Consider the following 24,898-nt stretch of genomic DNA (forward strand, 5'->3'; position numbering starts at 1 on the left):
TAAAGAATGCTTCCATACACAAGCAAAACCATCTCCTTCTCAACTTAGTAATTTGATTTACTTTCACAGATGAACTCAATAGCTATAAAGAGCATTATGTATAAAATAACTTAGCAGTTAATAACAAAAAAGTCATTGAGAAGCCTCTGCTGTTAGAAGTAACTTGCATGTAATATACAAAGAAGAAATAGAAAATGAAGAGTTTACTAACAAAAGCAGAGTGTATTGGATTTGTGTGGCAAGGTTTTGATAGCAGGGGTGCTACAGGGCTGGCCTCTGTGAGAAGCTGCCAGAAGCTTCCCCTAAGTCTGACAGAGGCACTGGCCAATGCTGAGCTCATCAGCAATTGTGGTAGTGCCTCTGTGATGACATATTTAAGAAGGTGGAAAAAAAACCTGCTGAGGAAACAGCAGATGGAAAGAGGAGTGAGAATGCTGCAGACACCATGGTCAATGAAGAAGGAGGGGGAGGAGGTGCTCCAGGTGCCAGAGCAGAGATTCCCCTGCAGCCTGTGGTGAAGACCATGGTGAGGCAGGCTGTGCCCCTGCAGCCCGTGGAGGTTAACGGTGAGGCAGATATCCACCTGCAGCCTGTGGCAGTCCCCACTCTGGATGCTGGAGGAGGTGGGTGCCTGAAGGAGGCTGTGACCCCATGGGAAGCCCACACTGGAGCAGGTTTGCTGGCAGGGCTTGTGACCCGGTGGAGGACCCACACTGGAGCAGTCTGTTCCTGAAGGACTGCACCCCATGGAAGGGACCGATGCTGGAGCAGTTCATGAAGAACTGCAGCCCATGGGAAGAACCCACATTGGAAAATTTTGTGGTGGACTGTCTTCCATGGGAGGGACCCCACGCTGGAGCAGGGGAAGAGTGTGAGGAGTTCTCCCCTTGAGGAGGAAGGAGCTGCAGAGACAATGTGTGATGAACTGGCCACAACCCCCATTCCCCATCCTCCTGCACCACTGGCGGGGAGGAGGTAGAGAAAATCAGGAGTGAAACTGAGCCCAGGAAAAACAGGGGGGTGGAGGGAAGGTGTTTTAAGATTTATTTTTTATTTCTCATTATTCCACTCTGATTTGATTTGTAATAAATTAAATTAATTTTCCTGAGTTGAGTCTGTTTTGCCCGTGATGGTAATTCGTGAGTGATCTCTCCCTGTCCTTATCTCGACACATGTGCCTTTCATTATTCCCCCTGTCCAGCTGAGGAGGGGAGTGATAGAGCAGCTTTGGTGGGTACCTGGTATCTAGCCAGAGTCAACCTACCACACAGAGCACTAAAGGAAGCATAATTAACTAGATTCTAGAAAGTGAGAGTAATGCATTCCATTAATTGTAATATGAGTGAGAGAAAGATTAATTTAAAGCAAAAGAACAAATATTTAGACAGATGAGTTTAAACTAATCCTTAAGACAGATTCTTGATAATTCATCTCAAATGTAACCAATGTTTTATTTTTACTTACATATAACAGTGCTTCATTTCTAAAGTTTAAATACCCCTATAGAAAAAATCAACATAATTATTAAGCTTTACCAACTAACTATTTGGATAATAATAAAAGGTTAGAACTCCATGGGAAGTAATTCTTTTAGGATTTATTCATTCCTTGGAATAACAGAGCAATGAACCAAGTGGAAACAAACATCATGAAAGCAGTACTTTTGTTAATTGAACTAAAAAAGATATAATTTAAATTCAATTTGTATCTAAGTGTAGCAGAACAGCAATAATGTACAATTCAAATGGATGTATTAAATCCCCTGCTAGTTTTATGAAGCCATAAGATATATGAAGCAATTTTTGCATTCGATTGAGACATATTTATTTACTTTTTTGTGCCTAATTTAAAATTAAGAACTGTAAATGCATTAATCTTTAGGTTAGAAAGAATAAAAATAGAGATTTTTTGATACAGTTGTTTGGTGGTGCTGCAGGGCATATTTAATGATGTATATTAATAAAGCTATCTTGTAATGCTTGAAGTTTTTTATATGTAGAATCTATTAATGTTAAAAGCTAGAACTGTAGCATATGAGTTCTATAATGCTGTCTACTTCCATGGTAAAGACTACAGTTTAAATGCTTCATGGTTCTGATTTCAGAAAATCTTACTAACATAACAAATACAGTCTGTGAATTATGCTCAGCTATGTATTTTCTAGTATTGGTTAAATCTCAGTTTGCCACAGTGTTTTATTACATATTGAGCTTCTAATCCAGCAGTTCCTGGAGAGTCTGAATTCTACTCATCCAGCAAGGTGCCTTGCTAATATGTAATAATGATAATAATAATAATAATAATAATAATAGGAACAGTTTCCTATACTGATCCTATAAAATGGTCTTTAGTATTGGGAACATGAATATAATACATTCCAGACTGCAATGCAGACAAGAACAGACAACCTCTCAAGTTACCATAGTCCTTGGATGAAATCAGCTCATGGATGAAGAAGACATGATTGAATCAGATAAAATATAATAGATGTCTTGTCAATGAGCAGAATGGCATACTTTTAGTCTCTTTTGGCTTAATTCTACGTCATGAACCCCAGTCAGTTCAGTTCCCAGCACTGGAATGCCCATAGACTCTCCATAGATGCTAAAATCACATGAAGAAGAATGTCGAAGTGATGTCTTTTTAACTTTATTTAATGACAGTCTTCCTACAGGAAGAGCTCTAGGCCTCGAATTTCTTATCAGAAATCATTAGTCACTACAGGCTTTTTTAGTACATGCCATCACTGCATTCAGGCCAGCTGCATCATTTCATACCAGTCTTGCATTCTCTAGACTTTTTTCAGAAAACACTGAGCCAAGTTAAAAACCTCATTCCTTGACTTTAGTGACTCTCAGCATGGATAATCAGCCTGCAACTTTTTAAGTGAATAAAACTTACCAGAATATCTCAACCAATACACCAGTTGTGGCTCTACACAACAAATTCTAAACGGAAAATAGCTGTGTAGAAAATATCTACAATCTCTCCTCTGTTCCTGCAGTAAATAGTGAAGCAGCTGTGACCTCTGCTTATAGCCCCAACCACAAAATGCAGTAACATCTCCTGTTCTGTTAACATGTCAGTCGTGTCATGGAGCAGCCTCAGTATAAAGCTGGATATGGGCCTGTCTAAACAAACAAACAAACCTTTTAAAATGGTGCCATGTCCTCACCATGAAGATGGTCAAGCAAATTGACAGTTCGTCCATAGAGGTTGGGCAGTCTTCATCCCTGAAGGTTTTCAATACCCAAATGGATATGGTCTGATCTCATAGCTGGCCCTGCTTTGAGAAGGAGGTTGGCCTAGAAACCTCCTGTGGTCCCTGCCAACCTGAACCTGTGGCCACCAATTTCTTTCCTTAGGCATGATTAACTTTCAGTTAAGAGAAAGCCTCATATACGATACAGTCTTATTTAAGATTGTGAAATGAAATACTGCACAAATAAAAGACAATAGCAATCCTCTTTATCTTCCACTATGCCATATATTTCTTTGAATTTCTTGTTATTTATTATTCATATAAACAACTACCCATGAAAAGTATAGTAATGAACTAAAACCTTAACAATACCTTGCCAAGTTTCTTTCTCAGCAGAACTACATTAAGTCCTCTGTTTAACTTGAAGATAGGAAAATTTGCCCCACACATCAGACATTAGTAGTTTTAAATATGCTTTCTCGAAATTAATAGGTTATAAGGACACAAACAAAATAGTTTTAATGAGTGTTATGCCATTCCTAATTCAAGTCACGGGATTACACTTGGTTTAACAACACACAGATCATTGTTTCTTATTAGGTACTTGCCGGGGGGGGGGGACCACACACAAAAAATCCAAAACAACAACCAAAAACCAGTAATTAAAGAACAAAACCTGTCTTGCCTAGTGCTGTTCTGTTCTAAACTGTTTTGACTGCAATGGCTCTGCAGAAATAATATTTAAACTGGAAAAATCTTTCAAAAAAAGGTGGTGGAACCACTGACAGTTATCATCAACAGAGATTTTAGGATATCTTTAATTGGAGATTATTGAGATCAAACATATTTCAATCATATTAAATTTAATATGATGTTAATTAAATATAGGATTAAATGTTAATCCTATAACATGGGGGATCTGAATACACGAATTAGATTCCTCTAACAGCTCTACAGTCCATGACTCCTTAAATTTACCCTAGATGGAGGCAATGAGAATTAAACTAAGGTCGTTTGCATTTTCAGTCTACTTCTATTTATAATGTTTAGACTGTTCTTCATTCCAATAAAAACAGAGAAGTACTGCGACAGCTTAGATTAAACAAGAGACCAACATTCTACCTTTCTTAGGAAGAAAAATGGGTGATTATTTCTGACAAAGCAATAGATTATTTTCTTTAGTTCAGCTAATTTGATCTTGAAAGTAAAAGGATTTTCTGCACCTAGGAGAGGAGAAGGGGCAAAATCCTGATTAAGCCCAACAGGATTTTACTAGGCAAATTAGTTTAGCTTCTTAAGTGTCATATAAAGTGGGTATATAAAATCAATAACAAAATGGAATATTGATTTTTCATCCACCGTGTATTTTATGGTTCACAAATACTTCAGAAAGAAAGTATTATTGCATTGCCAAATGTTAACATCACAAAAATACTAAGAACAAATTTACTTGCTCTGGAAAAGAATAAAAGCAGAAGCTCTAAAGTATCACTCTGAGAACTTGGAGAACTCATCTGCTAAGTGAGTGACAATGGGACAGTCAAGACAACAGGTATGACTTGTCCATGAAAATCTTACTTTAAAGATTTCTGTTAAAGATTGAAGTCTTTATATCAATTTTATTCATATTTAATATTTAAAGATGCTAATATAGAGAAGTAAATAATACATAGGGTCTTTAAAAAAAAAAATGCACAGATTCAACACAATGCTTAAGTCATCTCTTCCAGCTATAGATCTTTGTTTAGCTATATTCTCTACTTTATTGAAACCTATTGATTGTATCATCTTCTGCATCATCGATAATGGACATATCATTAATCTCATTATCAACAATGGTATCGCTTTATCTTGATGACAATAGCTTTGAGCTAGTTTTGCTGAAAATTCTTGTCACTGAATAAAGACTGTTTTGAAAATATGTCTGTTTTCCTAATTTGTAGGTATCTGAATTCAGATGGGCAGTAACATCATTCTCAGTTTCTCTCACCGCCTTTTCTGCTGATTCTGCAATGACCTCAAACACTTGTCTTAGGTAAGGCTACTGGAGCTAAATAACTCATAAACATCAAGGGTTTTGGTAAATGTTTTGCAATTCTGTTTTAACACATATTTAAACAACTGATTATGTTTTATGGCTTCAGGTAGCAGCTCTGCCATTGCCAGGAGCCTAAGTGGATCAAATCCCTTTCCTGCTCTTCTGCGCCCTAAAGATCCTCATGTGCTTTAGGGAGTCAGGAGTTGTGACTGTGCTCTTCTTAAACCTGAATATTAGACTCCCAGTAATCAAGTAGTAAGAGAAAAGGAATAGGAGAAGGAAGGAGAGGAGATAAATGGTCTTTGATGTATGAAAGACATGTACCAATGTCCCATTGCTGTCTGTTTCTATTCTGACACAAATGCCAAACAGGGTGACCCCACTTGTTACTTTGACTAGCCTACTGAGAAATGGAACAGGCATTTGATAGCAGAAGCCAAGTTTGAATAAGAAGTATCTCACAAAATAATGCTCCCCACACATCTAAAAGTGGGCTGGACTATATATACTCAGAAGTCGATGGGGTTAGTGTACTGATGGTAGTGTTTCCATGATCACAGGTGATTCAAATTGGTCTAGATTATTTTGAGTACTTAATTTATAAGAAATTTGCCAATATTTGCACTCCAAGGGGCTTTGTGTTTGAAGGGTAATGAAAAGACTGTTTTAGCAGGACTAAGAAATTTGCAGAGATGTGAGAGATTCTGGAGAAATGAAGTCTTCACTTGCTGCTATTTTCCCAGTTTCTGTCTAGTATTTGTCCTACATGACAAAACTGCCAGTCGATGATACCTTGCCTCCAGATCAAGGATGAAAATAAGCCAAAATTTCTGTGAAATTCTATTCATTCCATATTCTCTCTTGTGGTTCACTGTTCCTTGACTTTAGAATAGGGAGGACTAAGCTTTCTATAATGGAGAAACCTCTCCACAGTTTATTTTGCTTTGGGGAGTGTGATTATCTTTTGGAAACAAAGCTTGTAGAAGAGGATGAGGCTGATGAGATTTATGCCTGTCAAAGATTACAGGAATGGGGAATTTAACAAGTAAGCAGTGTGGTTTTCTATAGTGCACTGTTACAGTCAGAGCTTTTCCAGAAGCTTATACTTCAGGGACCTCTTGAAAATCCCATTCCAGAGGTTTTTGCGTTGTTGCTGCAGAAAGCCACGTTTGGCTTTAGAATAGGTTATTTCTCATCCTGATCTTGTTCTCATACTAGTTGACCTCTTTGTTAACACTGACTTTGGGCAACTGCCAGACAACAGCATTCATTTACTGCACAAACCTGAACTCTGACCTGCAAATCTTCTTCCTGATGCTGATTAACCAGACTGTTTCTTTGGTCATATCCATACTGATATATCTCTCACTTCTCTTTATGGTCCAGTCTCCTACTTCGACAAGAATTGGATAAGCACCAGGATTTTTCTTATCTGCAACCTTTTCCACAAACCTTTCTTTCTAAAGGAAAGAAATCTAGGTTACAGACTGGAATAAAGCCATGAGACTGTCCAGCTAGGCCTCCAATACCAGCTCCATTGGACTGTGGCCACAGCATTCACCAGCTGCTGTAAAGACAGGCCTCTTGTGACCAGTAAGGCCCTGCAGTAGCCTTGTCATGCTGTCAGGAAAAGATTTCAAAGAAATGAGAGCTGCTTTGTGAATTGCAGTGCGCACTCTACCATAGGACGGCACTGGACTTATGCCACGGTAGAGCCTGAGAGCAAGAAAGTGATGGTGAGGTGAAATGCAACATCAAAATAGAGGTACACCATTTCAATCCATCAGTTAGCATCACTGGCTAACATCACTACATTTCCTTATCAGGTGTAGACATGCAGGCAGGTGAGAATTTGAACTTGAATGCAAACATGAGTTCAAGTTAATATTCTCTATATATATACATGTTTATAAATAATGCGTACATTTTATATAAAGATACATGCATATATTTTTAAACACAGGTGCCAATTTTTCATCTGTAAATAAAACAGGGAAAGTAGAACAGAGTATTTCAGTCTCTATTTTAGAGATAAATAAATTAAATAATATAATAACAGGGGGTATAAGAGTTCCTAAAAGACAATGTCATAAGAACAATTATGTCATAAGAACAAATCCTGATTGTGATTTTTTTTCTTCCAAAATTGATAGTGGGTGTTGATGACTAGTCCCTGAGATACTGGAGTGACTAGAGCTATCAAAACAAGATGAATGGACAGAAAAGGAGCGACTCATCAATCCAATTGACTGTCAAATTGAAGTAGAACACTGCAACAAAAGCTCACTGCACAAAGCTTTAGGAAAGTGTAGTAGTCATAAATACATCCTTAAACATATAATAAAATGCCAATAGTCTTTGTCGTCGTGGATGACAATATAACTTGTTTTCCTAAAGAACTCTGGATAATAATAAACTAACAGATGTTTATAAAAGACAAGTTTTTCACTTGAAAGAGTAGTGGGCTAGTACCCACACATTGCAAGTGTACTTATGTGAGTAAGAACAATGTAAGAACTTCAGACAAGTAAGAAATATGGCAGGTATTGCATCATTTTACTGTGAGGGACATTTTTCCATATATATTCTCAATAAAGGAAGCTCACTGACTTTAGGCCGTCAGTGGTAATATAAGTATTATGGGATTATGCAGGTCAGAGTGATTATGATGGACGTCTATCTTTACAGAAAGTAATCAGTAAGTAATTAAGAGCAAATTATGAGTCATGTTAAACTTAACCTTTGTGTGTACTTCAATTTTTTATTGATGTTCCATCTCTCTACTTGTCAGTAGAAAGTTGACGTAATTTTAGTCCCCCATTCATCTTTAAATATGTTGCTTTCTTTTATTGTTTTTAGCAGAAATCATGTCCTTTTCTGGCTGTCATATCAACTACCATACTTGTTCTCTACAAACTGATAAAATATTTACATGACTGGAAAAAGAAGAATTCAGCAAGTCCCTTATTAAGCTAGTATGATATCTGAAAGAAACCAGGAAACTGGAAACATTGCTGAAAAGGAGACACATTAATTGTCTAAATTGTCTATAGGTCATAAAGGGTCTGTAACTGTTTAACCAACTTTATAACTTTTTTTTCCTCTGTAGGCTTTTCACAGTAACATAAATACATATATATATACAAAATCTTATAGGAGTCTTTTCATAGTATATCTAAATAACTTAGGCACACATAACAGTTATAGTTCTGTTGGAGGCCTCATGGTGTTAGGCCTCTGCTTCACAGATTCAGGAAGTTATGATTTTCTCAGATACCACAGAAAACTGTCGGAAGTATAGGGAAAAAAATGAGCAGAAAGGAGAAGAAACAGAAAGAAATCAATTCAACACTACATGTAAGAGAAAAGAGAGATTCTAAACTATGTTGAAGCTACAGGAAACCAAAATGATCAATGAAGAGCTTCTTGTTGAACTTACTGTGATGTTGATGTGATTTTATTCTGTTAATAACAATGTGGTGGTGCCCTTAGAACTGTGAGTAGTCATAAATTTATTACTTTTATTTACTTAAATAAAAACAAATAAATGCAGGATTTAAACAGGCTGTAGATTTCAGGACCAGAAAAATCTACTTTATTAATCATGTTTAGTGTGGTAGTATGTAAAGAACTACTCACAAATACATCCCATTGTGCTAGGTACTTGAAAAATCAATGTAAAAATCAACTATATATATTACAGACTGAAAACCAGACATCAGGCAGGAGAAGTAAGGCATACAAAAAAAACCCAACGTGATAGCAGCAAATATTGGTTCATTCTACAGCTATATATTTATTTGCTAGATTTAACTAGGTAGAGGTAAATTAATTGCGAAAAAATGAAAGGAAAAGGATAAAAGCAGATAGATGAAGGTGAGATGGTGGGAAGAAGAGGATGGTAGAAACAGACAAATGTTTCTGCAGAGCAGGAATGAAGACACACAGAGTTAGGCAGAAGATGAATTTAAACAATAACAATAGAGCGGTGATATTTCACTACAGTCACAGTGCTGTAATATTCTCTGAACAGACACAGTTTCTTCTTTTGTTCAATTTCATGGCTGTGTAACTAGGGTGCATTCAGTTCATCCTGTCAGGAGTGGGGAGGGATACAGCTTCAGACATGAAAATTGTAGGTATCTCCAATTAGAAGTATTTGTATAGGCTCCCAGGGTAGTCCTGGTCAGTGCTGCCGATGGATTCTGTACAGTTATCCTGTCCAGCAAATGTTGGTCTTGACTAGACCAACTGTACTAGCTCCATCTGTGGTGAGTTGACCTTAGCTGGATGCCAGGTGCCCACCAAGCTGTTCTATCGCTGCCCTCCTCAGCAGGGTGGGGACAGGGGAGAGAAAATAAGTTGGAAAAACCTCATGGGTCAAGATAAAGGCAGTTTAATAAAGCAAAAGCAAAGGCTGTGCACAGTAGCAAAGGAAAACAAAAGATTTATTCTCTACTTCCTATCACCAGGCAATGTCCAGCCATTTCCCAGGAAGCACGCTTCAGTATGCAGAGCAGCTGCTCCAGAAGAAAAATGTCATAATAATGCATGCTCCCCTTCCTCCTCCTGTCTCTTAGCTTTTATTGCTGATCAGAGGTCACATGGTATGGCATATCCCTTTGGTCAGTTTGGGCCAGCTGCCCTGGCTGTGTCCCCTCCCAGGATCTTGCCCACCCCCAGCCTGCTGGGTGAGGCGGGGCCATGTTGGAGAGACAGCCCCGACACCGCGCGAGCATTGCTTAGCAGTAGCCAAAACACTGGTGTGTTATCAATACCCTTCTAGCTACCAATGCAAAGCACAGCAATATGAGGGCTGCTATAGGGAAAATTAACTCTGTCTCCAGACCCAATACACCACCAGTATTGACTACAGTGGGTGCTAACTGTATAGTTTAGATGTAGACATGTATAGTGTAAGCATTATATTTAGGCGAACCATATTCTAGTTTTAGTGTTAGTTGTTAGTACCTTCCTATACTAGAGTGAAAGGGGAAAGACCATACAGGTTTTGGTTATGCAGGTTATGGCAGTTCGAGACAAGGGAATGGACCCCAGGCAAGTTTTCTATGGCATTTGTTTCTACACGATTTTAGATAAAACAACACTGACATTATAAAATAACTTTAAATAACAGAAATTTGAAAACAAAAGTTTTCGGAATCAAGAACTATTTTCAGTCATCAACTTTCAGGATTATCTTTGTTCACATATGTAACGTATTTCAGTAACTGTAGTCCAAATGCTTTTATTTTTCTATAATTCTGATTCATTTTAGGTAATGTGAAGAATCACAAAGTACAGATTATTAAATAACATTCTTATGCAGTACCACTGCAGTATGTTCCCAAAAGTAACTAACTCAACATTTTCTTTCAGTATTTATAACTCATTATAATTTTATTATTAGCACTTCTTGTAGATTTTCATTTTCTTATTTGAAACAGACACAGTGACAATAAAATGTTCTTTGTCAAGATCCTTAACTGCCTTCTATTGTACCCTGTTCCCCCTTCCTGTGCTACTATAGCTGAACACTTCCTTTGAAAAATTAGTAAGATATTGTAAGGGACTAGAAACTTGTCTCAGCATTGTTGGCAGAATGGCTTGACTACCAAGGCTTCACCACGATGGCAACTGAGGAAGTTCTACCCAGCAGGAACATATATATCTATATCTTGTTGTCTCAGAGCACATAGGCCCAGTCCCCTGCACATGCGCCTGGCCTCAGGGTCATCTTACAACAGATGGGAGGGGGGCTTGGACCCGCTGGAACCCTCTGGAACCGTCGAGCCTTTTTTTCCTCTTTCTTTCCTTTTCTCTTATGTACTTGTTGGCAGCCAAATAAAGTGACTTGGCACTTGACTCCATTTTGAGTCTTAATTCTGTTCCCGAGAATACAACAAACCTGGTCACGATAACACACCCAGTTGAACATCACTCAGAAGTTAAGCCCAGCCGCCCCCAGCCACCCAGAATTATCTGAGGTTGGTTAGAAAGCAAGGGGGCTCAACTTCTGCCAAATTGTGCAACCCAACAGTGGATCGTGACAGATATAAAGATCCATCTTCAAAATATAAAATTTTAAGGAGGGATATTCGGTTTAGAGAATTGAAATGTTTCAGATCATTATTTTATATATATTGGTTGTAGTATCCTCTCCAGATTCATTCACCAAGGTACCCAGGGGACAAGGGACTGTTCACCTCACAGACCACTTGGAAGGTGCATTATAAAGAAAATGAAGATAAATTTTCTGTCCTGAAAAGCTGGTGTTCCTGAAAGTTTAACCCTGCCCTCTGAGTGGTGAATAAAATAACTCCTAATTTTTAAAGCAAGTATACAATTTGCAAAGTGTGAGTCATAACATATTTTAAAACACCATTTGTTAAAATTTCACAATTCTTCTACTTTCAGCTTTTTACCACCTTTCGTAGTGATGGTTCCAGTTATGCTATAAATATGGCATTGAATTTAATATTGTTTTAAGCATTATTTATAATTATCCCTAAATAAAATTATCACAGAAGGCACATAGAAATTTTTCATAAATTACTGACCCACAGCCGTATGATAATTTTTGAATTATGCAAATCCCTGTGGTTTCATTAATTACTGTCCCCAAAACTATATAACCGTATGTTGTACATGGCTATCTCACCTCTCTTCCCACCTTTTTCTCTGCCCTACATATTTTCCCTCTTACGGCAGCCTTTGCAATTGCCCCAGACTCTTGGGGGGGCAAAAATACCTAACTTTGCAGACAATTATTTCTCCTTTAAAGTTCTCTATGTACACTCTCTAAAACAACAGCACCACCTCACACAACTCGTACATTACCTGAAATTTTTTTGAACAGTTTAGAGGAGAAAATAGAAGCCAGAGCAGAGAAACATACAAAGAAATGGAGCCAAAGATGTAACTGAGGGACAAAAGATGTGGGAGAATATAGAGGAGATTAAGAGACATGAGTTTGAGAGGAAAGATCGTATGTAGTCCATGAAGAGAACAGATTTAAGATAAGACTGACAGCATTTCAAGAGTTAACAGGGAGTTTTATGCTGACATAAAGACAGGATGCTGCAGGGAATAGAATACGACAAACGTAGCAGTGTTCTTATCATTATCCTAACATGTCTTTCTCTTGTCTGCTCCCACGCTGGAGAGGTTTGAATCCCACTTTGTCTATGAAGAGTTGACCTTACAGGACCTATTCTAGAAATGTCACTTTTATAGCCTTCCTTCCTTTTCCTTCCTTCCTTCCCCTTCCTTCCTTCCCCTTCCTTCCTTCCCCTTCCTTACTTCCCTCCTTCCTTTCTCTCTCTCTCTTTCAGATCTGTGGTGGTAGATATCACAACTCTCTCTCTTTCTCTTTCTCACTTTTTTCTCTCTTTCTCTCCTTTCCTGTTGCATACTTGTCAGTTTTTAGGTAGGAGGCAAGATTAAACGAATTCACAGGATGCATCCATACTGCCAAACAGCATGGCCCCCAGTCTCTCCCTAGTTCTAAATACTTACATTTAATACACATTTGTTCCTTACCAGGTTATAGTGGGAGTAGTAATATAAAAATGGAAGAAACACCTGAGTGCAGCCTTCACTTTAAGATCCGCTCCTCAGCGGCAAACTGGATGAGAACACAGCGTGTTTGATGTCTTCCATCATGCAGTAACTTTGGAAAGGATTTTAGTAGTCTTCCCAAGCTCAAACACCTCTACACAACTTTAAACACCCAAAACCTGATATAAAAACACCACTACAGTTGCCTGTGACACAGACTTCGCATTTTTTCATTAACTCTGAACGACTGCATACATAACCAATAATTACACTGCAGGGCCACAAGGCTAGCTTTGTGGTGTGATATGCATCCTTGTGCTGAGTCTCTTCTTGCCATCAGATCTAGAGGGACTATGCAGTATCCCCTAGACAGATAGCAGAAAGACAGAAGGAACTGTCTCCCCATTCACATTCACCACTTCTAAGGTGAGATTAGTACCTAGAGCCAAACAACTTATTTTAAAGGAAGATGCTGGTTCCAGTGACAAGCAAAAATTAACAGCATCATATCCCAGCTAAGATCAGAAAGTCGTCTTCTCTCTGTCATTACTAGTAGATGGCAGTCAGCAGAGCCAGCTCCTAAATGAAGCAAACTGTGCAAACTCAAACAAATAAGCAATGCTGGTTAATACTGCCTACCCCAGTATATACAGACTGTGATAAAATGTCTTACCAATGTTAGAAATCTGTAGACAACTATTTTTTCTAATCCCCACAGGCAAATTACAGTAATTATGATTAAATGTTTTAGAAAACCAGAAAATCCAATTTCCCAAGAATAGGAGGATGGATGGAAGCAGTTGGGAAGGTACTATGGCATATTTTCTTAGGCAAATGGGAGATACAGGTTTAATGTGAAGATATGGATAAACTAAATAGAGGAAAAAAAAATCATTCAATTTTGGCTGCAGTGTATGTGTTGATTATGCAGCAATAGATGTATTTTCCTATTAAAAAAAAAACCCAGATGGAATACCACAGTGTAAGTAAAACACACAGAGGTAAAAACTAAAATACTGCTAACTATATTTTTAAAAAAGTGAAATTATATTAAAATGTATTCGATTATAGTTTATTTCACCTGTGTATCACTAGTGGTTTTTTAGTCATCTGAAGATAAAAATGAAAAATATGACTTGAAGATATTGTATATGAAACTGCCATGATACATGAGAAGCAAATACATAGAATATTGAGGATGTTATAATAAACATACTATGCACTAAGGCAATTCCTCTCTACACACGTGTGCACAAACCCCTATTTTTCAGTTGGACAGATCTCTAAAACAGCCCGAGTTATTTCAGTGAGTGTTACTGAAGACAGAGTGTACAAAAAAGACGTAGAAAGGTGAAACAGAATTCATTTAATAGCTATTTCCATGATAAACAGCAGTGTGTTGTAAATTTAAAACCTATATCATGACTGTGGCAGCACAAACTATTTTGGATAGAAGTTAAGGATTTCTCTTCATGTTCTGGATATATTTCAGATTTTTTTTATTTTTTTTTTACTTATATTCTACTTACAATTCAGCTGGGAATTGGATGATATTAGTTCTGTGTATTGTGCATACTTCCATGGGCATTATAAGCCCTAATTAATCAAGGTTTATGAAGTAATGAGAGATCTACAGAGAAAGAAAACTTTAGAAATGAAAGTAGTGTAGAAATGAAGTAGATGATCACAGTAGTTTTATATGAGTGTCCAACTGCTGCTGACAACTTGTATGTGTATGTGATTCTCCCAACCAAGGTTTCTGATGAAACAATAAAGGGCTAGCTCTCACAGTTTTACCTTCATCTACAAATCAGTACACCACTGCACAATACAATTTTCTATTTTTTATTTTAGTTATAATTTGTGAGCTTGTGAAATTGTGAAATTGTTTTGGTGAAACCTTTTCAATTGATCTTTAAGTTAGCTTTCTATTACACTTAGTCTTTTACTGAAGTTAAGCATATTACATTTCCTGGCTAATGTTTTGTAAATCAAGAGTTTTCTATTACCATTATCATATTTTTGGCATAACTGATGATTAAAGACTTAATCATATAGCAAAGTCATTGCATGAAAAAGAATAAATGTATTGCAAGATTGTTTCTAACTCAATTTTTTTTAGGTCAAATGCAGCAATATCTAGAGCCCGTGTTCTGAAGATGTTAGTATTTTTTAACAACCTGATGTAGGCTATATGAAGTCAGATAAACTTCATGAAGAATGTCAGACTACAAGAGCAATATATTCATTTCAGTTATGTACAAGCGCAAGGATTTTGGCATAAGCAAAATGAAAATTTCTTCAGAAGCAGATACAAATGCCTAAACATTACCCCTTCCCCAAACCCCGCCTTTGCATTCAGTGTAGACATTTCCACAGTAAAGGTACTTTTTTCATAGCTAGAATGATTCAGCATTTAAACCCACAAAGAAGGGTAGAAATACTACATTTATTATCACAAAATTTCTACTTTTTTTTCCCTGTAAAACTTTCTGCTGATTTTGTTATTACTAAAGCTGTTGCTGACTTGTACTCTGAACATTTTGCTCAAGATTCAGAGATGCTGCAATGAGTAGGTGCAAAATGATGACCTTGATCTAATGATCTTCAACATTACATTTTGAAATGAAAAGATGGTTACTCAAGTGGAACAAATGTGACCTAAATAGGTTACTGACGAAAATATCAGGGAGAGCTATATTCAGGGAACGAGCTATACAGAAAACAGGGTAGCAGTTCACTGCTTTTCTCTTTGGTTAGACTGTAAAAAATTCCTTTAAGCACTCCAAAAATATATAGCTTGTATATAACACTTCTTACATTTTTGGAGTGGAAAAGGAAATATTAAAATGTCATAAGGATTTGCCACAAAGTGATATGAACAAATACCAGCAAACCTTTAGGAATATTCAACTATGCAATATGATCAGAATTTTCTAAAACTAATACAAAAGTTTTCTCCACTGATGTTTATATTTTAAAGATTATCAGAAATTACAGCTTTTAGACAGTCACTTTAGATAATACCTTTAATGTTTGGTGTTTTGTTTTGTAATATAGTGTTATTTTTTATAACATAACACATTCATCTTTTGTTTTATGTCTTTAATCTAGAACTTATAAAATTCTCTTTCATTAATGATTTGTATCATGCACTATGCTTGTCTACCTTTGCTTGTCAGCAAAACACATGCCTCTTCTTTAAAAGATGTACTGTTGCAACTGAAACTTGTGCAAATAAGGTGTTAACAATAAAAAGTTCTACATGTGGACAGCAGCAAATGCTGGGGCAACTGCATCTCCTGCAGGAGGGCCATGCAGCCAAAGGCGGTCCCATCTGTCTGGGTGGGAGGTGGTGATGGTGACCTGCACAAGCTGTGAGAAAGGGGCTGCATATATCTCTGTGTGTGTACGTGTGTGCACACATGTATGCACGTCTGTGATGAACTTTTGGGAGTTTGCTTAAGAAGGGTGTTCAGAAATTTGAAGAATATAATTCATATTTTCTAAGTGTGTAGTATTGCAGTTTATCTGCTGCATGACTGATATTGATCCTAAACCCATAGTTCATCTGATTGCCAGTTAATTATGTATCATAAGTAAATCGATAAGCTGCTTTGATCATAATTTGGTTTAAACTATGTAAACTGAGCAGTTTGGCACTGCAAGAGCACCAATTTCCTGTTACCCTCAGCCTTCTTTTATTATTTATCATTATAGCTATACAGATGCTCATTCATGCTGCTTAGCTGTTGGCTCAGTTCCTGGGAGATTCTGTTTTGCTTCAATTACTTCATTCTAAGGTAAACCTGTTGTAAAGGGTGTTATCCCTAACGTGCATGGGTAGGAGCCAGCTACTGCTCGGTATTCATTGACCTCTGTATGGTGCCTTCTGTAGTCCAAAGAGATAAATTTGTTTGTTTATTTGCTTTTCCAGTTTAGAGTGTTAAAAACAAGGTGAGAGCTGTACTGAAGCTAACTTGGATGTTCTTATGCCTGAAACCATGGCCTTTTTGAGCATTTCCTAGAATTTGACATGAAGATTTATGAGGTGGCTGAAGGTGCAAGATAGAGCTGGATGACTGCACAGGGTAGGAGGTGCCAACATTTTTGAAGTCTTATCCACACTGGCTATTGAGGGTGGTTCCAGCAGCAAACTGATGCTAGAACAACATCCAGGATTTATGCTGGAAGAAACTTTTTGATTTACTCCAAAGCCAATCCCAGTAATAAAAACTGTTAATGAAACCTGGGTGATCAGAGAACAAAACTGGTTCGTGTGTGGAAAAAGTTAGTGTTTCTGAGAGTATATAGGTTCTCTAAATTACCAAACTGCCATGCATGTGTTTTCTCTACATCATATATACAGTTTCCTTTTTTTCTGTGTATTTTAATCCGTGATAAAATATCTGCACCAGAAATGTCAGAAAATAAAGTCAGTAAGCAGCAGGGGGGGACGGGGTGTTCTTGGGAGAATAAAGTCCTAAATCTTCCCACAAAGGCAGCAGCCTCTTGCACGGTCTGCTTGACCCCATAGGATGGAGCAACAGGTGTGAATATCAGGGTAGCGGACTGGCAAGATGAAGAGCTTATGGGATAATGAAATTTATCTTCTCTGTGGTAACTTTGGCTCTTGCCTTATATCTTGCCAGGCAGGCTTCAGAACAGATTGCTTCAGGTTCTTTTCTTTATTTCAACCGTAACTGAATCAGCAATTTCAGAAGTTAACTACACCAAAAACATGCCAGAAATTAAATGATGCAAAATAAGTACTGAAAAACTACCAGATGGTGTTACAATCTGTAATTTTTTCTATTCAGAAATGCACATGTAAATCAAAGTACTGTAACTGCAAATTAGCCTATGAGGCTGAATGTTCTGGAACACATTGAAATTCATGGGAGTGAAAAGAAGCAAATAATAATGTTAATACTTATAAGAATTGGATGAGAACAGAATTCTAGTGTCATTGATATATTTAATTATCTAATCAGTTATTAGCCAGTCCCACCTCTCTCAGCCTTTCTGCATAGGTGAGATGTGCCATTCCCTTCATAATCTTTGCGGCCCTTCATTGGAGTCTCTAGCAGCTCCTTCTCTCTCTTGTACTGGGAAGCCCAGAACTGGAGACAGCGCTCTAGGTGTTGCCTCACCAGTGCTGAGCTGAGGGGAAGGATCACCTCCCTTGACCTGCTGGCAATACATTGCCTAATGCAGCAGCCTACGACTCCGTTAGCCTCTGTTGTGGCAAGGGCACACTGCCGGCTCCTGGTCAATTTAGTGTCCAGCAGGGCCCCAGGTCCTTCTCTGCCAAGCTGCTTTCCAGCTGGATGGCCCCCAGCATGTACTGGTGCTTGAGGTTGTTCCTCCCCAGATGCAGGACTTTTTGTATTTGTTCTTCTTGAACTTCATGAGGTTACTTAATGTTATTTAATTAATTATGATTCCTCTCTCCAGAATGTTGTGTTGCCACCTAAATATAACATACGTTTATTTCTTGGGAATTGAAAGAGTTCATTTCAGTTTCAGTTTATTACTGTGAGAATCAAACTAAAAATCATACTCCCTTTGCAGTTTATCTAACATATGTCCAATTATGAATTCTTGGGATATATTGGAATGACTGAAAATATGAATTTCTACCATAGATGAACTAAGGCTCCTAAAATCTGTGGCCTTGTTTTCTATTTTAAAAAGTAGTGGATATTTTTGTTTTCAAACAGCTAACTTCTGCCCGTTCCATTTAAGCATTCTAAAATGAAAAGCAAGTTTTGATGCAGTATAGACAATGAAAAATTCAGTTGTTCATTCTGCATAGCCTGCTTGCCTCTTACATTGCTATTCTAATTTTCTCAGAAAAACCCACCACGATGACACCTCATTACTATGTTAGGTTGATGACTCTGGACTCTGGTGAGAGATAATTTGTTGTTGTTGTTCCTACTTGTATATTCCGTTATTCTTCTCTTGTTGAATCTTCCAAATATGGTAGAAAAAGAAAAATAGAGATGACCATTGGTACGCAACTTTGGCCTAAGCTAATGGAATATTACTTGTTTATTAGTGCATTTTACAATTGAGGTAAATTATGCTGTAATTGTTTCCCATTGCTAGCTAGAGAATGACTGGGGAAACACTGGATTATAGCAACACATATTTTTATGTTTAAAAAAGACCTAAATATGTTCAATTTTTTGAAAAAATGGACTCCAGAAAGTATAAGAAGGAATACTAAAATATATTACATAGAACTGAGTAAACATAATATTAAAATCATCTGCCTCAGTAAAATCACTCACAATATTTGAAAACACTGGAATTATGTGGCTGACACAGAACTGTTACTTAAATAGAGCAGGCAAGACTTCAGAGGACAGTTTTAGATAGCTGAATAAAAGTAGTAGGCAGACAGATGCTTAGAATGTCAAAGGCATACTTTATTTTGCCTTATCATCCTCCTGAGTATTTTAAGGCTATGACTACGTGATTTTTTAACTTAACATAACAAATGTCCTCCTGGAAAATATACAGGTGAAAACAAATTAGCACTAAAGACAGAAGAAACTCATACAGAGGACTGGTGAGGACAGATATATGAAGTTATCGATAAAAAGAGTAGGACTGCAAAAAGGACAGTCCATTTCTGACTTCTCAGTTCATCCTTTGTGAACATCTACTTATTTAATGAGTAATAACAGCATGTTTATGTTCCTGCTTCACAGGGGCATCTCTTGGAGTCAGACTGGGGGTGTGAGTGCCCCCGGCCTATGGTCTCAGCTACTGCAGCCAGTGGGGTCTTCAACCTCCAGCTACTGGGGCTGCATCCCAAAAACCAGCTAAATCCAGCCACTGGGGGGGAGCAGTGTGAGTGAGGAGGGCAAAGGGGCTGCGTCGGTACTCATGGATCTGGGAATGTGTGTGTGCCTGTGAACCTGGAGTGTGTCGTGTGTGCGCTGCACTGGTGACCTTCTGCCTCTGCCAGCCCAAGAGGAGGAGGGGACGTGGCTGTGTGTGCCTGCGTCTGGTGTGAGTCCTCAGTGTGGGTGCTGCTGGAGGCAGCGCCTTGCCTGGGGCTGCCTGTGTGACCGGCTGTGTCTGTGTCCTCTGTGTGTGTGTGCGTGCATACCTGCCTCTGGGACACACACTTAACTTCGCTACTGGTTGAACCTGCTGATGGGAAAATGGCAGATGCATCCCCCAGTCTGAGCAGAGACCCTGAGTCCCCAGAAGCACTGTGCTGGGCTCCAGCAGTCAGGCAGCAGGATTCTGGGCTGGGGCGGCTGGAGTCAGTGGCTGTTCCTAATTTTCCTTAACAGTTTGTAAGCGTTGTACTTGTATTCTAATATCTGAATAGGAATAAGAAAACGTACCAAGTTCTTATAAAAAAAAAAAAAAAGCTTAACAAAAAATATCTCATTAAATGCAGTAAGCCCTAGCCATGAATTCATTTGCATGCTGGATTAAGGAACAGTTTAAGTGTGACAGATAGGGTAGGGTATTTTACCATGCTAGAGCCTCAAACTTTTAAGAGAACACCTCAATAATTCATATAACTTACATATATGAGTCTATATATGCATACATCTATGTATACTTACAAAGCATTCATATTTATATAAAATATTTCAAAAGGCACACTGGGGAGAAACGTTCTGTAATAAACACATTGGACATTTTTTCCCCGGTTTTAAAGAAGATACTGTATCTTCTTAAGTAGGTTTTGCTGTTTGTCTGTTATACAAGGACTACAAGTACCCACCCTCTGAAAATCAAACTTAGTTACTGTACATTGTCTATTTTGATTGAAAATGGAAGTAAGATGAAGATAAGATGTTTTCTCAAGATAGTTACATATATCAAATGAATAGATCACGAATGCTGTCAAATGTTTTATGTACGTGAAGACAAAGTGGTTTGTAGTAATTTCTGCAACTTGCAAAATGCCACAAAACAATCATGATGGATTTAACTTTTATTTTTCCTACTAAAACCTAAATTCCTACTAAACTGAAGATGAAGGAGATAGGTAGATAGATAGATTTTCAGGTTATAGATATCTCAGACACATATCTTTAAAAGCAAGAATTACATAAGAGGAAAAGCATGATCTTTCCCTATTTCTGCCTTTATTTACAGTATTTACAATAGGTTGTCCAATATTTATTTCAGTATTTAAAAAGTATTCCTAGATGAGAATGAAAAATATAAAATGAAAATAAATAAGGTTTAAGTGAAGTATACTGTGAGAAATGTCTTGCTAGAAACTAAAAATAGCCCAGAAAAACAAGGACATCTTTGAAGTTCACCAGCACAAAAGAGTAACTTCATGTAGCTATGTTAGATGACATTCCTGTGACAGAATGATATGTAAGTAAGTAAAGTAAGTAATAAACCACATTTGACAAAACATATTTCTAAAGAAAGAAGGTTTATTACAAATGATTGAAAACGATTAAAGCAAATGCAAAATATGCAACATGGAGGTTTAAGGAACAATGACTGGAAACCTCACAATTTCACATTTTGAAAGATTCAGGTTTTAATATATCTGTGGTGATGTCAAAGATCTTCCTAAAAATATCTAAATAAGAATGAAATACTTTTAATATTACTTGATGTAGACTAATGATGCACCTCACCTATTTACCATCAGAGCAATTTTTGGGTAATATCTAATCACAAGATTAATGAAAAACACACATTTAATATCAGTGTTTCAATAAATGAGCTTTTCCCTATCTTTGCTAATAACTTGTCATATTTTTATGTCTCATTCTTGCTTATGTAATTTTTCATTTCTTTTTCCTTTCTATTTACTTAAAGACTGTGATCCAGTAAATAATGAACTAATCCAGTGCTTCGATGATCTAATCTAGGACTATTCAAAAAGTAATATGTACCAGTGGTTTTGGATCATGGTTACCCTGACACTTTTGTTTTATTTAGCTTTCTTTTTCTGCAGATTCTCTTTGTGCCTTATTATTCTAGCTGCTAAGTAGTGAGTCACCTTAGAACACCTCCCGAGAGATCAATCAGTATTCTGCCATCAATATAACACTGCTCAATTATTTATATCACTCTCCTCTTGCTGTACAAGTATATTTTCCTCATCATAATCTTCCATGGCACTATCTAACATAGACTGTATACATCATATTATATCACATGGTTTTTGTCCTGCATTCGGGTTTCTAAGACAGCAAGAAGGCAGTGTTTTACCATTCTTACGAATTGGTGTATGCTCACTTCTTGCATTTACTCATTTATTTCAGTCTAGCATTCTCCTTTATATGTGCACCTAGACAGCTTTTGTATACTATTAGATTATTAAATACTCCTAAACCAAATTACAGAAGTCAGTGTCATGGTATGAATGGGTAAGGTGAATGGAACACTGTCAGAAGTACATACCTCTAATCCATTAATACATATCATACTATTAATGTAAACATATAGAGAGTATCTGTTTCTGATATGGGTCTTTCAAATTAAATTAATAAATAAACAAAGATGTGTGGAAACAGATTCAAATGAGTTTTTGTACATTTAGGAAATTAACGTTATAAAATGGTCTAACTTTGTTCCTTTTAATTCTATCCAGTTAGTGCTACGCTGCATTAACTTTCCACATGTCAGGCAGAATTCCAGTCACTAGCTGCTGGAGTTTATTTATCACATCTTTCGTGATCAACATTTTTTCTTCTGTATCAACATTTTTCTATTCTCTCAGCGTTTCTTTTGCACACAAACGCAGATATCATACTTGTTTCACATTGATGTAACTTTATGGGAGAAACATAGAATGTCCTTTTGCAGATGAAATTGTCACAGCTATTTAGTAAAAGAACTGCAATAACTACACCTAGAAACAAAATTGTGAAATACTGAAGATCTAAATTTATATAATACTTTTTTAAAGTGCAGTTTATTTTATATTAGAACTAATGTTTCTGAAGGCATGCTTCAATCTAAATATGGTCATGAAAATGTAAGATACTGTGGAATTGTTCGTGAATGTCTAGAAAAAAAAATAATAAAAGCCTTTCCAAGTATATAGTCTTATAATACCGCTAGCTTTTAGTTAAAATATTTTATTTCATTCCATTCAAGAAATCAGTGGATTAGACTTCTTAGCAGAAATAAAAACACATCAGCATAATTCATATTTCTGATGAATAATAAAAAAAATACTTCAACAAATTTTCCCCTGCTTCCCACTTTTCTTCACAGCAAGATGGGGATAATTTCACCTTCCTTTAGCTGTTGACAAAGTAGTAATCTAGTTTAAAGTAGTTGTCTAGGCTTTTTCTCGACATGATCAATAAATTTCTGCATCAGAAGAACATGAATCATCCATCATATTTCAGACAAATACTTAAGGATGGAATGCACTGCATATTAAACTGCCTTTTTTGATTTACTAGAAAAGGCACATACATGTTTGACTGACTTACAAATGAAACATAATTTCTAGAAAGGTGAAACTAAGGTAAATTAATCTCACTCTAGATTTTTTGTTAAAATTCTTTTTGGAAATCATAATCATTTTGATCCAAGAAGGAACTGAAACGTCAGTTTCTTTTCTCTAACAGTATTATATTTTTCCTCAAACATCAGTATATTTTCATTGCTCCAATAGTCTTGGCAGTATTTATTCACTGACTTAGACACCCCCATCCCAGTCTTGGAATAGTAAGTTATTTCACTGTTTTCTAAAAGAGAAAATGGAAAATGTAAATTCTATAAAGTAACAAGTATCCTCTAATACCTTTGTTGTTATCCATTCCTCCAACAGCATAAAGTGTCCCAACTGTAGATTTTCTAGGCTTAGTTCTTGGACTTTGCATGAGAGTTCTTCTCTCTGGTAAAAGATGGTATTTCATGGCTTCCAGAATAAGCTTCTGGCATTCTAGGTCATCCTTAAAAAGCGCATGGTTTTCTAGGTCAGCCAATATCTGTGAATGACATGATCATGAATCAAAAATGCTAGAAATTCCTAGAAAAGCAATACCAGGCAATGACAGAAGATCACAAAATGGATGTCAAAAGTATATCACTTCATTGTAGAATACAGGGGTTTGCAGGGCTATTTTTTGTTTTGGAAGAGAGGCAGGAAAATAAATATCTTGTTGATTTTTAAAAGCCTATAGGCAACTTTTAGACCACTGTTTAACCATCACTTAAGACTACAGTCTTACTACTCTTTTACTGAAGACATTGAAGAAAATTAAGCATTCTCTTGTAGGCTACAGCCTGATTTATTTTTAATCGTTTCTGACATAACACTGAAAGGATCCAGCAGGCCTCTCTTTGTAAGCATTTTGAATGTGCAGTCATATAACATAACAACATTCTAGAGTATTTAAGTAATCCTTTCGAGGAACATTTCTTATTTTAAAAACCAAACCAAAACAAAAAACCTACCAACAACAAATCCAACAACAACCAAAGCAAAACAAAAAGAAAAGCAAAAGAACTTGCTTGTGCAAGTTTTGAATCTATTGTTTTGCTGTATTATTGGCAAAATTAAGGATTAATAATCCAGATAATGTAATTATCTTTACAATTGGCATAAGAACTATAATCAGTAGTGACCAAAACAGATGTTTAGTGCATACACCTGAAAGAATATTCTATTATGTTTCCAAGGAAGAAGACTACAAGTTGTAAATGTTAAGCGTTTGATTCACTTGCCTCTATGTATGTATCTACTGACTTTTGAGATGCTGTAAATCACCCTATAAATTTTCAAGATCCGATTGGATTAAGCAACCTGGTCTAACCTCATAGTTGACCCAGATTTGACAGTTTGGACTAGAGATTTCCTGAGGTCTACTCCCACCTGAATGATTCTGTGATTCTGTGATCTTGCTGATGTCAGGCCAGAGAGTGCAATGCTTATGCAGATTTTGTGCCATATCTACCATACCCATGAAGATATCTCAGATACCCTAAGGAATCAGAAATTGATCAAACTCCCAATGTTTTTGTTTAGGCAATGGAGTATTATCTCTAGATGCTGATCCCTATATTCTGTTGATTATCAAATTAGAGCAGGCTTTAACTGCATATGGCAGCATATCTGTACAGTCTGGCAG

At 36.9% G+C, this 24,898-nt stretch overlaps 1 protein-coding gene across 1 annotated transcript in view; it reads right to left on the reverse strand.

Moving 5' to 3' along the window:
• KLHL1 (kelch like family member 1) overlaps window positions 1–24,898 on the reverse strand; it is a 251,707-nt gene that overhangs the window by 49,595 nt on the left and 177,214 nt on the right. Inside the window, exon 6 of the mRNA XM_075088110.1 lies at window positions 23,569–23,755. Coding sequence (XP_074944211.1) covers window positions 23,569–23,755 — 187 coding nt within the window. The remainder of the gene's footprint in view (window positions 1–23,568; window positions 23,756–24,898) is intronic.

Source organism: Phalacrocorax aristotelis, chromosome 1 (genome assembly GCF_949628215.1).
Source record: "Phalacrocorax aristotelis chromosome 1, bGulAri2.1, whole genome shotgun sequence".
Classification (NCBI taxonomy): Eukaryota; Metazoa; Chordata; class Aves; order Suliformes; family Phalacrocoracidae; genus Phalacrocorax; species Phalacrocorax aristotelis.